General features: G+C 34.7%; 1 protein-coding gene across 4 annotated transcripts in view; it reads right to left on the reverse strand.

Moving 5' to 3' along the window:
• Nucleotides 1–17,237, reverse strand: part of ralyl (RALY RNA binding protein like) — a 133,519-nt gene that overhangs the window by 15,141 nt on the left and 101,141 nt on the right. For 3 of the 4 annotated variants that reach the window (XM_016543382.1, XM_016543383.1, XM_016543384.1), the window contains exons 3-5: nt 10,349–10,424; nt 6,201–6,248; nt 4,783–4,961 (exon numbers count right to left, since the gene is read on the reverse strand). In XM_016543382.1, the coding sequence (XP_016398868.1) occupies nt 4,783–4,961; nt 6,201–6,248; nt 10,349–10,424 (303 nt within the window). The remainder of the gene's footprint in view (nt 1–4,782; nt 4,962–6,200; nt 6,249–10,348; nt 10,425–17,237) is intronic. The other variant, XM_016543385.1, reaches the window with a different exon arrangement.

A 17,237-nucleotide genomic window follows, 5' to 3' on the forward strand; every position in this document is an offset into this window, starting at 1 on the left:
TAGTTGAATCGGAAACATGTTTTTCTTAAGTCTATCTGGTGTTATTGAGAACATGTTGCTTAAGCTTTTAAGGTATTGACAACATACTCATTAGGTCATCTGTTAAAGGCAACATGATTGTTGCTACAGGTTATGCAGGTTTTGGCAACATACTTGTTTTGGTCATTTGGTTAAGGGCAACATGCTTGTTGCTTAAGGCTTTGAGATTTTGCTATCAGTTTGTGTTGGGGGATATCAGTATATGGTTTTGTTTTGGGGGGTTATCGCTGCTCTCCCTGCTCTCATTCATGCTAGGCTGCATGGATGCGCAGGGAGTTCTTGCCCAGAACAGAACCATACCGCCAATCCAAACTGTATGCTAATTATCAATCATCTTTGACGATAGTGGTCCTGACATGACATAAGAGATTCATTCAAAATCTCAAGTGACTGTTTTTATGATAAAGCCTTTGAATCATTCAATCAATCTGTTCAAAAACATTCTGTTTCATCCACAAATGAAACAACACTTTTTTTAATGAGTCATTGAATCATTCATTTAAGCGATTTGTATAAAAATGCTAATTCATTTGTGAAATACCAGACTATCTTCATGAGAGAGTCACTGAATGTTTCGTTCAACCAATTTGTTCAACAAAAATACTAATTCATGCACGAACTAAACAAGAGGCTTCTTTATGACCAAGTCCTTGAATAATTTATTTTATTAATTCAAGAGATTTATTCAAAAACTCAAGTAACTGTTTTTAATGATTAAGCCTTTGAATTATTTATAATCAATCTGTTCAAAAACATTGTTTCATTCACCAACGAAACACCTTTTTTTTAAGCCACTGAATCATTCATTTTCGTGATTTGTTTTAGTCATTTTAGTGACTAATTTCTTTATGAGAGAGTCCCTGAATGGTTAATTCAACCAAAAATACTAATTCACGCAGGAACTAACCAAGAGGCTTCTTTATGAATGAGTCCTTGAATCATTCATTTAATAGATCCGTTTAAATACCTTGTTAATTTACATGAATTTATTAAATACAAAAATGTAACTAATCTGCTTTAACAAGTTTATTCATTCATGAACAAAACAGTAGACTTTATGAGTGAGTCACCGAATCATTCATTCAAGTGAATTTGTTTAAAAAAGCTCATTTGTTCAGGGACGCAATATCTTTATGGCAGAGTTATTTAATAATTCTCAAAAAAATGAATCATTCAGGAACTATTTTGACTGACAGAGGCAAAAACTAATATTTTTTCTAAAATCTACTACTTTAATACTGTATACTAAACGACGCTTGAAAAATGACTGGAAAATGCAGCGTGGGTTGAATGGACCTCTATGACAAACCTTCAGCTGCACCTCTTGACACAAAAAACCTGCTTCTTCATGATAATTGGAGCTCCAGGATACATATAAATGCTTTGTTGAAAAATTCATTAGTCTGTATTTCCCAGTATTTTTCGAGCCGTTCCTCTCCTTGAGAAAGCTGAAGCTTGTCGTTTTGCTGTCACCGCCTTCAGCCCTGATAACACAGCGTGACCCAGCACTGCTGTCACACCGCTGCCAGCTTTTCCACTACCTCACAAAATGGTGTCACCTGCCGTCACCCGCCCGAGGCAGAAAGCTCTGCGTGTGTAGGTGTTTAGTTGACGGAGCGTCGTATCTACTGAAATTCAATGAACGTGTCTGTGTGCAACCATTCAAATTGCTCCGAAGCTCCAAATACAACACATGTCCAAAAATGGCCTTAAAGCTTTGCAAACGTGAATTCTGAAGGAGTTTTAATCTGGGCAACCTACAAAACACTAGCTGAGCATCAATTTGTTTTTGACAGATGACAACGGCTGGTAAAACTTTCTCTTTTATCACTTGTTTCAAGCTGTTTACTTGTGAATCTTTTAGAGGATGTGTGACGCGCCGTACATGAAATGCGGTGGATTATGACGCACAACGTGTTGTTTTCCAAGATCAAGACTCTAGATTAAAATGTAATGGAAAGTCTAGGGGAGGCAGGGACTAGCTGTCACAAACTCTATATCTCAGTAAGGTCATTTCTAAGCTCTCTTAATTATAGCCACTTCTGTGAATTCTGTCCTTTAAACAAGATTTGAATCCCATAATATCATATTATTTTTTAAATTTATTTTAAGAAATAAATACTTTTATTCAGCGAGGATGCATTATCACTTCTGTGAATTCTGTCCTTTAAACAAGATTTGAATCCCATAATATCATATTATTTTTTTTATTTATTTTAAGAAATAAATACTTTTATTCAGCGAGGATGCATTAAATTGATCTAAAGTGACAGTAAAGACATGTATAATATTACAAAGATTTCCATTTCAAATAAATGCTGTTCTTTTTAACTTTGCATTTATCATAGAATCTACGTATTCTATTTATCATAAGAAAAAATGCATTGTTTCCACAGAAATATTAAGTAACACAACTGCGTTCAACACTGATGATAATAAGAAATGTTTCTTGAGCAGCAAATCAGCATATTAGAATGATTTCTGAAGGATCATGTGACACTTTAGACTGGAGTAATGATGCTGAAAATTCAGCTTTGCATCACAGGAATAAATTAAATTTTTAAATTTATTAAAGTAGAAAACAGTATTTTGAAATTGTAATAATATTTCACAATATTACTGTTTTTACTGTATTTCTGATTAAATAAATGCAGTCTTGGTAGGCATAAGAGACTTCATTCAAAAACATTAAAAAATCTGCAATGTTCTTACCCTGAGAAATATTCAGTGGAATAAAAAGTTTGATTACTAGCCCTGGTCTGCCCTATTTCTAATATCCTGTACTTGGTTTTTATTTTAAAAAATTTAATAATTACCTTTTGCCGGCAGTTAATTTTAAATGGTCTTTATAGTGTGACAAATGAAAAAGTCCAAATATTCCATGCAGGCTCATGGTATTAATATGAGGCCACAAAAGCTTCATGCATAATAGAATTAGCAAAATCCTGTTTAAAATATTGAGATGCATGTCACAGCACAAGTCAAATTCCAGAAATTATTTCACAGGCAGAGGCAAATAAAACAGGTTTTGCTATTCATGTCACTCTAGTTTGTGGTTGACCTCTATTTGGGACACAAATTGCAATAGTTGTGTTTTCACATCTCCTCTACTACATAACAATCAGTGTATTCTGGCGGCAATGAAAAAACAGAGAACGACTGCATTTTCATTAGCAAGACAGGAAGTGGTTTTGAGCAAAACAGCCAAAGTAAACTTTTCGAGCCAAATGAAATGCTATTTCGGTGTGGTATAAAGCTAAGCTCCAGTTTGCACTGTGAAGAGAAGGGAGAACTCCAGTGAAATGCAGATTAAGGTAAACAGTGGCACTTTTGTGTACATGCCATTGATAGTTTTGCCCGTGAATTGCACTGATATAAGAAAAGCCCCCAGAGAGGCCACAGCACTACAGCTAAGAGCATTAGTGTCATGCACCACGGCTAATCTCGACTTCTGAGCTCCACGCTCGGAGGAGACGGCGGGATGCTGACAGATGCTGTGAAAGCTGCTACTTGTGGGTTAGAGATAAAATCTGAATTAGTGTTATGAATTCTAATTTACAAACACGAGCGCATGATGTTCTGTCTTGCCGTTTGGCTCGCATCCCAGGCAGAATTAAAGGAGCATTTCAGACAGCCGCAAGTCTCAGAATGCTCTGTGCTTAATGCAAAAATCAATATGTTCTTGATTTTTGCTCCCATGAAATATAAAACGTCTCTTTTCACTCGGTGTAACTTGTAAGAGAGAGCTACTGACCGACATGTTTCGCCTGTGCCAGACAACAAACCAGTAGTTGGCAGTGAGGAATAAAGCTCATGGATTTCATATAGTGTGCCACAGACTGTCAAAGCCAGAGTTCAGTGATTTAACGATGTAAAGCGCATTGTGGATCTGTGGGAGCGATTCCTGCAACATGCACTGTATTATTAATGTCCTTTTGCAGTAGAAGTATGAAAACGCATGAATGTCATTGCCAAAATACCAAGTCAAGTGGCATTCATGACATTTTTTTCCCAAGTGGCATTTGCAATCTTCAGACAAGTCAAGTCAAATTTATTTTTATCGTGCTCTTCATATTGTTTCACAGCAGCTTTACAGACAATCATGATGTTAATGTTTATAATATCGTAATACCTTCATGTCTTGTAGTTGGATTTAGCCGAGTCGAGTAGGGAGATAATTTAGCTTTCATTTTGCAATTATACAAGAAATCAAACAGTTGAGATTTGCTTTATAGTATCACCTACGCCAGTATACTGTATGTATGCAGATAAAGCTGAACACTTAGATATCTAACTTTATATTGGAAAAATAGGTATTTTATGACAACATCAAAATAAATCAGGCAGTTGATAATATATAAATATTAAAAAATATTATATTTATATGTTTATACATATTACATTAAATTCATAGCATTTTCTGTGCTTTTTAATGAAGTTTGAGAAAACAGAATATCTTGTTTCTGTATATTGAGCCTGAAATAGTGTTTGTTTATAACTGCATGTACTCTAATATTGGTGTCTGTGCTTTCAGACAGGCTGAGAGGAGAACAGGACAGTGTGTACTATTGTGAAGAGAAAAGAGATGTATCTAAATTCAACATTGTGTTTACTCAATAAAATTATGAAATAAATTGCAGTTAAATATTTTATTCTATAGACAGCAAGTTATTTTGTGAAATTGTATTGAATTCTACGTTTTCTTTATATTTAGACATTTATGTGACATTTATTATGGCTTACATTTCATCCCAGAGGAGAAGGACGATGATGATGATGGGGGTCTTGAGGAAGAGGAGGAGGAGGTTTTGATAGGGAACGAACTCTTCCCGCGTCGAGTGGATGGAAGCACCACTCGCGAACGCTTCAGAGGAATCACTGCCCTCGGAGGAGGAGCCACCCGTCCATGATAGTCAAAGAGCCTAACCGGATAAAAGAACCAAAGAAGATGTGCAGAGTTTATAATACTCAAAACCAGGCTTTTGATTCTGAATTATATGGAATTCTAAAGGTTTTTCACCCCCGAAAACATTTCTGACTCCTAGTTTCTGGTTTCCCTGCAATTAGCGGAGCTACTTTTGAAATTCGTCATCATGGCAGGCGAATTTTTCAAAAGAAGTTACAGAAAAGAAAAGAGGTACAAGAAAATGTCAAACAAAGGCACATGCCCTTGCTCTCGCATCAATCTCTCCTGGATATTCACAGCTCTCCACCCAGCTGACATTTAGTAAATGTCTCTGCTAATAAAAGGTGAGATCATAAGAAGGAAAAGAGCGAAATAAAACAGGGCTTTTTAGAAATTAAAGACGAGCTCCATTTACTTGAAGCTTATGAATTTTCATCCACAATATCGGCTTTCTCTTAAATTCTTCCAAGGACGAACTGTAGGTGTTTAAGATAAATAAAATCACTGATTTTCTGTTAAAGGGGTCATATGATGCTGCTAAAAAGAACATTATTTTGTGTTTTTGATGTAATGCAATGTGTTTATGCGGTTTAAGTTTTCCACATTATTTTCCACATACTGTACATTATTGTTTCTCCTCTATGCCCCGCCTTTCTGAAACGCGTCGATTTTTACAAAGCTCATCGGTCTGAAAAGCGAGGTGTGCTCTGATTGGCCAGCTATCCAGTGCGTTGTGATTGGCCGAATACCTCAAGCGTGTGACTAAAATGTTACGCCCCTCACCATACTGTGATGCCGTGTCCAGGCGCGACGAGACAAAAACATTAAAACCCATTATAAACGAGGCATTTGTAGCATCCAGTGGGGACATAATTACTTATTATAATGACTTATACTGTCTTTTTACGCGTTGCGTTGTGTTAGAACGAGGCGTTTTAGGAGGGCGTGGACAAGTCTTAACTTTTATAAAGAATATCTCTTTGGGTTTGAGACTTTAGTCTTTGCAAATTTAGGGATCTTATATATGCACGAACAGCTTGTAACACTCCAAAGAGAAAGGAAAACTTGAAATAGGCTCATATGACCCCTTTAATGCCATAGTTAATTACGTTCATATATTTGTATGCATCTTTTTATCTTTACATACTGTCATTTGACAAAGCTTAAAGTCATACATGAAAGATCATGCTGCTGAAGGACTCGAGTGTTTCAAAATGTGTGCAGTCAAATTAATGGTAAATAAATGCATACATACCTATTGTAGAAATCATCCCTGTAGTAATCATAATCAAATTCATAACCACTGAAAAAGACAAAACAAAGGCACAGTGTAAAGTGCGATTTGCTATGTCAAGATGTGATGGAGGGCAAATTAGCCCCTTGATTTAGACTCTGACAGGAAGATTTTACATTTGAACACTAATCAATTAATACCTGAGATTTAAATGTGTTAAACTCAAATAATCTGACAACAATCCCATCCATCTACACGTTATTTAAACACCCTGCTGACAGACAAATCAATAATATCTTCAGCCTTCAGACAGCATGCAGAGCTCCCATAAACACAGTTACAGCAGCAATCAAAGCGGCTTCGTTTATTAATTACAGTGAGAAACCTCCTGGAGTTAAGACTTTGGCTTGTTTTAGATCCTGACAGTGAGGCAGACACTCTCCAGTTTGTGTGTGACCCCTACTTCGACTTCAACCAGTAAACTTTGTGTGAACCCTTTAGAGCACCAGCAGCACCAAACATCTCTTCAGAAGACTTATAATGTCAACTGACAAGGTAAGCAACAGGGATGCTTCTTCAGTCATTTTTATTTCATGTACAGTGGAGGGCAATAGAAAATGAATGAAAATGCTATTTTGAGCCATAAGTTGAACTGAAAATGAATATGAATTTCAGAATGTTCTGTTGCATGATTTGAAAATGTTATTAAGAACATCTTAAAAGGAGTTCAAATGAAAAGCTTATTTGAGTAGCTATAAATTGTGTTGAATCTTACATATTTGCTTTTTACGTCATTTTTTTGTGCTATAGGCTGGCTGAGCATCTTGGCAGGTCAAACAGAAGATGGGATGCTCTCCAGTTTTGCTTATTGTAAATCATTCAAATAAAAACAAGCTGAGTTCCTCACTGCGCATACTATCTATTCTTAGGTGTTTTTTCCACCAAACTTCCAGGCATCTAAAATCACTTACACCAATCACATGCAACACAACACTATATCTGATACATCATGGGACATTGAAATCTTACAGAATATTGAATATTGTACACCTATGATGAATAAATTCATGAACTAACTTAGTCCTAAGTTTTCCCCTTCTCCCCATACTGTCTTCTCAACATTCCCCACACATACACATTTATCCACATATACATTAATATCTGTCAAACCATACACGTAATTATACACATATACATCCATCTCTGTCAGATCATACACAGCCATTATACACATGTACATTAATTTCTATCAAATCATACCGTACGTACACCTGAGGCCTAAACCTGCCCCTCATCTTCACCATCTTATTCTACACACATAACCCTTTAGCACTCTTCTATCACACTGTTACATTACTCACAAATCAGAGGAAAAAAATTCTATTATTTTAGTTTTAAAATACATATAATATACACTGTAAGTATATAGAAATTAAATTATAGAATTAAATTATGGGTTTAATACGCCAATGTTCAATTTGTTTATTACTCTAAGTTAATGTTAATTTATAAATACATGATTGTTCATTTATGTTTTCCTATTTCCATAATCCTATTTCCATGCATGCACTAATGATTAATTGTGCACAATAACATCAGGACAGCAATTAAGGATGCAAACAAGGTCAAACTTAATGCAATTGTGTATTTAAATATACAGTATGTCATGCATATTATGAATATCCTGTCAACTGTACAAACTGGAATGAGGATGATTTCGGGTCATCTAACTCGTTATATTCTATTATAGGCATCTCTTCGTTTCTCTGACCATTTCATTCCAAACTAATTAGCATTCAAAGCTCTTCTTTGTTGGTTTGCTCCTGCTCTACTCTCCTAATTAGGCCTACCTCAAATTACATAATGGATTGGTTTGAATTAGTTGATTTGAAATGCAAATCAAGACTTAATGAATTTCAAAAAATATAATGAGAGCGAGAAATAAAGAATTAAAAACCCAATATCAGCTAAAGTTAAAATACAATCATATAACACAAAAAAAAGAACCAAAAAAAGCTAAAGTCCTTGGATAGACACTCTTTCAGGCTCATAAGTAATTGAACTGCCAAAAATCCATAATTTATTTTCTCATTACTATGATTCTATTATTCTTTGCTAAGTGCTAATAAAAGGGTATCTGATACATCATGGGACATTGAAATCTTACAGAATATTGAATATTGTACACCTATGATGAATAAATTCATGAACTAACTTAGTCCTAAGTTTTCCCCTTCTCCCCATACTGTCTTCTCAACATTCCCCACACATACACATTTATCCACATATACATTAATATCTGTCAAACCATACACGTAATTATACACATATACATCCATCTCTGTCAGATCATACACAGCCATTATACACATGTACATTAATTTCTATCAAATCATACCGTACGTACACCTGAGGCCTAAACCTGCCCCTCATCTTCACCATCTTATTCTACACACATAACCCTTTAGCACTCTTCTATCACACTGTTACATTACTCACAAATCAGAGGAAAAAAATTCTATTATTTTAGTTTTAAAATACATATAATATATATAAATATATAAAATATAATAAATGTTATATAAAATGTTGCCATATTAAAAATAAAATAAATCGGTAACTATTTATAATTAAATATAAAATATGAATATATATGAATATATATATTATATATATATATATATATATATATATATAATCATGCCTTACACCTGAGGCCTAAACCTGCCCCTCGTCTTCATCATCTTAGCTTACACACATAACCATTTAGCTCTCTTCCATCACACTCTGTTACATTACTCACAAATCAAAATACATTTTTTTTTTTATTTCAGCTCATAAAATAAAATATAACGAATATAAAGTGTTAAAGTGTTGCCATATTAAAAAAATAAAATAAATCAGTAAATATTTATAATTAAATATAAAATATGAAAATGTATTTAATATATACATTTTTTTTATTTGATAAAATGTATTATATATATTATAAATAATTATAGGTTAAATACTCTTAAGGTTTAATTTGTTTATTACTCTAAGTTAATGGTAATTTATAAATATATGATTGTTTATTTATGTTTTTCTATTTTACTTTTCTAGAGGATAACATGCACTAATAATTAATTGTGTACAACAACAACATCAGGACAACAATTAGGGATGCGAAAAAGGTCAAACTTAATGCAGTTGTGTATTTTAATATATGTCATGCATATTATGAATATCCTTTCAACTATAGAAACTATTTCGGGTCATCTAACTCATATTCCATTATGGGCATCTCCTCATTTCTTTGACCATTTAATTCCAAACTAATTAACATTCAAAGCTCTTCTTTGTTGGTTTGCTCCGGTTCTACTCTCCTAATTAAGCCTACCTCAGACAACGTAATGGATTGGTTTGAATTAGTTGATTTGAAATGCAAATCAAGACTCAAAAATATAATGAGACCAAGAAATAAAGAATTAAAAACCCAGAATTAGCTAAAGTAAAATACAATCATATAACACACAAAAAAAAAAAAAGCTCAAGTCCTCGGTTAGACACTATTTCAGGCTCATATGTAATTAAATTATTTTATTATTATTTGCTAAGTGCAAAAGCCATTTCCATTACATTTATGGACAAAAACATAAACAGCGCTAATCCAGTAATTGTTTCACAGTCCAGTCACTATTTATTTAGCTTTAGTTAGTATGTATTGTTCACTATAACAAGCTCTGAATCCCTACAAAAGCTTGTCAATAAAGCAGCAAATGCCTAATACCTTTTCAAACATTGATTTTTCACTCATTTTCTGCTTGGTTAGTTTTCACTGACGTGTCTGGAGAGCTTTTCGCTTCCTATAAGGGTTCAACCATTTAACCGAACCTGCGAGACACAACTGCAACTTCAGCAATTGAACGAATGTGCTGATAATCACAGACTGCAGGCTGTTCTGTTATCTAAACCTGATAATATGACAAATGTGCTGACGGCTTCATTCAGCCACACAAACCAGACTTTAATCCGCTCTACCTCAGCTCTCCTAACAAGGGAGCATGTAAGAGCAGCAAATGCATTTCATTTACACTGCAGTATGTTATCTGAAGTAAAATGCACAGTCCATTTGTAGTCTATGTATATATAGGTACAGTGCCTGCCTATATTTAACAGGAAACGCTCACCTGTAGACAGCAGTCAGGGGCCGTTTGGATCCTGGTTTAGGCCTGTAAGGTTTCGGCTCACCGGCCATGTTAATATCTGCAGAAACACAGAAGAATTCAGAATCAAACACCTGTAGTAATGAGTTCTCATTGCATACTGAGGTTGTCGGTTTTAGTTTTCAAACAATAATAATCCATGCAACTTCTCTCTGAATCAGCCTTTAATGACTCGAGCGTGGTGGGTAGAACAATGTGGTGCCTGTTTGATATTCAGCAAATAATTTGGAGCCCTGGGATTGTAAAACAGGAAAAAAAAACATATCCTGTATTCCAAAAATACTGCAGAACTTTGTTTTGCCAAATTACTGTTCTCTAAAACTGATTTTGTGCAAACTACTTCTTCGAATGAGATATACAGGTGCATCTCAATAAATTAGAATGTCGTGGAAAAGTTAATTTATTTCAGTAATTCAACTCAAATTGTGAAACTCGTTTATTAAATAAATTCAATGCAGTCCATTACAAACACAATTCACATATAGCAGGCAAACAGAACTTTCTGTGAATCGGCATTGCATGCAAAGCTATTAATGGTGCTGCACTAGTTTAGGTAATGTGGTGCAAGTGATTTTGTGCCATATTGTTTTTAATAATTCAAAACGTTTTGCTTGAAAAGTATGCATGGGCTGTCCTCTGTCTTGTAAAACAAATGCCACATGGTTTGGTATTTTGTTAACTAATGCAATGACATTCATACATTTTTAAAGGAATAGTTCACCCAAAAAGGATTGAATAAAGCAACATTACAGATAGAGGACTCGTATTTTTGTCGAAAACAGTGGTTTGAATTTTAAAACATCTCGTTTATTACAAACAAGCAGCTTTTCACTTCACAAGACATTAATTGATGGACTGGAGTTGTGTGGATTACTTGTGGATTATTGTGATGTTTTTATCAGCTCTCATTCTGACGGCACCCATTCACTGCAGAGGGTCCATTGTTGAGCAAGTGATGTAATGCTAAATTTCTCCAAATCTGTTTCAATGAAGAAACAAACTCATCAACATCTTGGATGGCTTGAGGGTGAGTAAATTTCAGGGAATTTTCAGTTTTCTGGTGAACTATTCTTTTGTGTGGCTTACATATCTAAATACATTTTGGGGTCATTGTCAAATTTAATTTCAGTCAATTTTGTGCACTGTTTATCCATAGAGTATATCTTTCAAAGAACTATAGATGAAAACCTATACTAAAACAAATTAATTTCACTGCCGCAGTAAAAGAAGGAATGCTGAAGCACTTGACCTTGGTGCATCTATATGTACATTAAAGCATTTTTTATCAAACCATCATCCTTGAGCATTAGCACAAAGTACAGAACATCTGTGAGACTTATCTCAACTATCTGACCCACACAACCCAGTACTCCTGTCTGCAGCATTCATCACAAAAACCCCCACCGCTGCAATACAAGGGAATTCAGAGGGGAAGATCTCCCATAGAACAGCTTTAAGATAAATGCGATATGGTTACAGTCACATTTTATACTGCAGCTCTCACACTGATAGATATGGACAGACTGCGCCTAGTGGTTAGTAACAGTTGAGCTGTGAATATTATACATCTCTTGCTCACCAATGGATCCTGTGCAGTGATTGGGTGCCATCAGAACGAGATTCCAAACATCACAATAATCCACACTACTCCAGTCCTTAAAATGAACACATTGTGAAGTGAAAAAAACTTGGTGTTTGTAATAAATGCATCATTACTCTTTAAACCATCACTTCTGAACAAAATGAGTCCATAATACATAATAACACTTCCTTCAGTGAAAAATTCCATCTCCTGTTGCCCTCTGAAATCAAAATCAACCAACATATTTCTTTAGAACTGTTGTAGCCTGTTTTCGCTTGTAAACGTGCCTGATCTGTGCATATTTCTCTCCTGATTCAGATGAGACAACATTTCACTGGAGAAAGCAATATAGACGACTCATTTTTTGCTGAAAAAAAAACAGTTTGAAGTCAAAAACGTTTTAATAATGGATTTGTTTCTAACAAACACGCAGCTTTTCGCGTCACAAGATATTAAATGATGGAGTCGTGTCGATTACTTATGGATTATTGTGATGTTTTATCAGCTGTTTGGACTCTCATTCTGACAGCACCCATTCACTGCAGAGCATCCATTGGTGAGCAAGTGATATAAAGCTAAATTTCTCAAAATCTGTTCAGATGAAGAAAAACTAATTTTTGGCTGAACTATTCCTTTAACAATTACACTGAACATAAACAAGGATGTTTTGTCATGTTTACAAAGCTTCTTGTGATTCTTGGTGTTACTGGATCAAAACGAGAGGATAAAATATGAAGCCTTTTCAGAAAGCATCTCCTTGCAGAAATCCTGTTATATATGCAGATCTGGGGTAAATGCTCAAGCACATTGTCTCACAAAGTGACTCAGACGTGGCCTAGCCAGCGTCACTTCTGCAAATAGCATGCTTTTATGAGAAATCAGGCTCTGATTCCCATTTAATAAAGCATTTGTTTGCTTGCTTCAGATGTATGCGGTACCCGTGTAAGGGCATCTGTCCAATAAAGTAGAGAGATGCAAGAGAGTGACGTCTATTTTTTATTCTTTGCTGATTGATGGGTAGGCATAGAGGGGACGTAGCTCTGGCCATGAGGGAAAATTTTCATTCATCTGCATCTGTTCACTGGACTTCTAATGGTTGCCTGGAGACAGGCCGAGCCGAGAGGAGCTCTCCGTGGTCCTGAACCCGGCGCTGGCTGAGGGAGAGTGGAGCTACGTTTGGATCGTAGCACCATGAAAGCTTTCCATTGAGACGGCACTCACAAAGAGACATGTGTGGCATCTGAAACAAGTCCTATTCAAAACCAAGTCCTTATTCACAAACCTTTGTTATTTAACATAAGAAGTGTTACCAAAAAGTATTTTGATACTTCAAAAGGACACAAATGGCATGCCATTAGAAAAAGTATTCAAACTGAGTGGTTTTGGTTTTAAAGAAAGATATGCACAAGTTTTCAAGCAAATTCTTTCTTCCACTTAGCACACTGTCACATCTGAAAGTCACAAAAAGCGTAAGGTACACGCTCACACACCTTAATATAGCACACACACACACACACACTCTCTACCAGCCATATACATCTCCATGTGGCGTCTATTTAAAACCTGATATTCAGCAGGAGGCACACTGATAATTATGTTGATGTATCTGATGATATGATATGAAATGTGGTGTACATGTCTATCTTTCTCAGTGTTTTCGCCAGCAAAACACAGCATCTCATTCTCATCTCGTCTACATTTAAGGTGCTATTTGGAAACTGAACAAAAGATCCCCATGAACATGCAAACATCTTTTATGTTGTACGAAAGGAAGCAAGACATGAAGGTGAGTAAATGATGCCAATTTCATTTTTGCATGAACTTTTCCTTTAATAGCACATGTAACGACCACAAAAGAGTCCATGCAGAGATTTTCCGTGGCTTACTTATGCATTCATTAAAAATTCCGTTACTGACCTAATTAAATGTGCCACGTCTGGCAACACTCATCTGCACTTTATTTCTTGAAGTTGTACAGTTGCATCTACATGAGTCGGTCAGTGAAATGTTAAAGCTCAGCACTGCAGGGACCTCCGTAGGCAGACCGGCCTCATCACATACGAAGCCTAACTCTGCTGCAGACAATATGATGTTGTGATGGAAAGCCAAGACATCAAGCACAAACTCTGCTTTAAATGAGTAAATAATGAAGCACTGCAGGCGCCTGAGGGATCGGGGTGTTAACGGGCTTATAGCCGGTGATCAGACGCATGGGGCGAGATGTGAGCAGCTAAAGCAAACATAAACATCTCCTGTGAGGGTTGGCTCTGATAATCCAGCCGTATGAGGCGATCATGCCTTTTGATGATAATCTGACTGAAGAATTTTCCTTTGCACTAAATCAGTTACGGCAAAGTACTCATCCTAAAAAAATCCTGTTACCACGCTTTGCACCACAGATCAGTGAGAGATTTTAGAACGAAACCACAGTATTCATAGTCCAGCTAGGATTTAAAGACTTTGAATTTATGATTGTGGGCTGGTGAGTAGTTATGCTGCCTTAACATGATGTGACACATAGGAAAAAAGCAAAAGAAATGTTAAAATGTTAGGGTTAGGGTAAAACATTTAATTGTTTTACTATAAAATTAACATATACAGAAAAAAGAGATTTATGAACAACTGTAATTTTCCAGATTTTTGGAAGAAAATGTGTAACAAAAAATGAAATACCACATAATTTATGCTTGAAATCTCTATTTGATTTAATTATATAAAAAATGCTCCGTAAGACAACACATGTACTTAAAATAGCAATTTTCTTAAGAAAAATGTGTCACCTTACAGAACTAAAAACAATAAAAAGTTAACCACAGAAATACTTGCAATGTTGTTATCGTTAACTAAAACGAATGGAATAGAATAAAACATAAATATTAGATGAAAAACGAAAACTAGAAATGTTGCCTTGGTAGCTAACTGAAGTACTAAAATTAAGAAAAAAAACTAAAACTGAAATATAAATAAACTGAAGCTAAATATAAATATTTCTAAACAAAAGTACATAACAACATTTCTAAAATGCAAAGTAAAATTAAGATGAAATAAAAAAGCTGATTTAAAATATTAATAAATATTAGTATGAATAATAATATATTAATACCAACCCGCATATTAAATTACATCTGATGATATCATATTTAAATACTTTAAATAATAAGGTGCAAGGCAGATTTAAGTAGTTCAATTAGCTTGACATTCATATCATTTTTTTAATGATATAAATAAACTAAGATATAAAGTCACCAAAATTTTACATACAGTACCTGTAATATCTTTAATGGTTAATTTTTCTAGCTGCCAGATTTAATGTATATTTAACTGAATTTTGTGGAAGTGCGCAACATTTTATAATGGTGAAATTTAAAAGAAAAAAAAACACTGTATTTGAACTACAAACTGATCAAGGCCCCTTGCATTGTGCCTATTGCTCTAAATAGCCTACGTTCTGATTGGCTAGGCTTTCCAGAAAATTAAAAACAAGAATTGCAGACGCAGTGAAAGAAAGCACATGTTTTATCTTGGGAGAGCACATTCTTTTTACATTTACAACCCAAGGATACTCCATTTTTTGACTGGATGTCTCATAAAGCTTTTCCACTCATTCTGTGTCTCCTAAGAAACTGTCTTTGTTTTCCTGTCACTATTGAAATAATCCATCTGATATAGCACTATAAGACATCTGCTGGAATTTAATGGCACCAACAGGTACAACAGCTGGGCTTTGGGAATTTACAAGACCAGAGCAGGATGCAATGAATTACACGATTAAGTGATGATGACAGATCTAATATAACTCTTAGCCGAAATAAAACCAATTAACTAACAAGAACATCTGCAGGAGTTTAGTTAGGACTAAACAAACTACAGTATATGAATAGAAGCATTATTTTACCATGCAATTTTGGCTGTCTGTGTATAGAAATTTCGTTTGAGGCCAGAGGACATGCGACTACAAGGAATTATTGTGAAATTTAAACAGTTGTTGGTTGGGACCAAGTCCACACTCATCACCGTCACACTCACAGCCCAGTGGGATGACCAGGTCAAATCCATCTGTCAGATGTGCATTGTGGCTCTGAGATCTATAAACTTGCACTGACAGGGTTATCACACAATAGCCAACAGGCCCGGAAGGAACTGTTATTCTGAACTTGGAGGTTTCATAAAGATTTCCTAATAAAAATAGCACAATGAAATCTCTCTATTATTAGTAACTGAGCAGAAACAACAACTAGTCTTCTGTTTATATCATTTTCTTTATATGACTCTCTCCACCTAATGCACATCTGAATGTCAAGAGGGATGCAAAGTAGTGTGGGGCTGTTCATAAATTTAGAAGTTTCTACTTTTAGAGTGTGCTAGTTTCGAGAGATGGGTGTCGAAGATCTTGAGATACAGATATGTATAGCTTCTGTTTAACATAAGGTTTGCATAGATGATGTATGGTTATGTTCACACAGCAGAAGCAGAATACGGTTGCCAGTCTGTTTTAGGATGTCAAATACGCTCACATTAACACATTCAAATGGTCTTGCTCAAATTGAAGTACTACTCTATAAAAATATAAAAAGAATTTGAGTATTATCACAAGATCATCTAGGTTCAAATTTACACAGTAAAAAAAAAAAAAAGATTATTAAGAGTATGTTTTTATAAGAAAATACTATTTCTTCAAGAAAATATTTTTCCACTTCAAAATTTCACATTTAATTCAATGTGTTACTGGCTGTTTCCTTGTAAATAATTGTGAAATCTACTACCAATTACTGTGTGAAAATTGTTTTACCACCAATGTTTTTCAGTGTATATGAATATGCTAGTTTTTCATTATTTTTCAGTTTATTTTAAATGGTCCCAAAGTGTGACAGTCTTTTATGAGTGCAAACACTGAATGTAGTTTTTAAATTAACATGAGCTCATTAAAGCTTCATGCATAAAAATTACTTTAAAAAAATCATAAAAAAGTATGTCAACTAAGCAACTGAGGAATCAGCACTGTCTTAAACACAATATAAGCAGACTATCCTCATAATCAGTGTTATTAGCATTATAGTATATAGCATTATAGTTTGTATTCATATTTTGAATTCATTTTTATTATTTTATTTTCCATTTTAATTATAATTTTGGTTAAATTTTTAGCCAATTTTTATTTTTTAAATATGTCTAATATAGTTTATGTTCATTTTTGTTTCAGTTTTAGTTATTTTAGTAAATCAAGTTACTAAAATGAGAAACGTTGCCTCTGCAGCTAGCTCTGCAGTTTAT

The sequence above is a fragment of the Sinocyclocheilus rhinocerous genome, unplaced genomic scaffold (assembly GCF_001515625.1).
Source record: "Sinocyclocheilus rhinocerous isolate Xijiao unplaced genomic scaffold, SAMN03320098_v1.1 scaffold97, whole genome shotgun sequence".
NCBI classification, from domain to species: Eukaryota; Metazoa; Chordata; class Actinopteri; order Cypriniformes; family Cyprinidae; genus Sinocyclocheilus; species Sinocyclocheilus rhinocerous.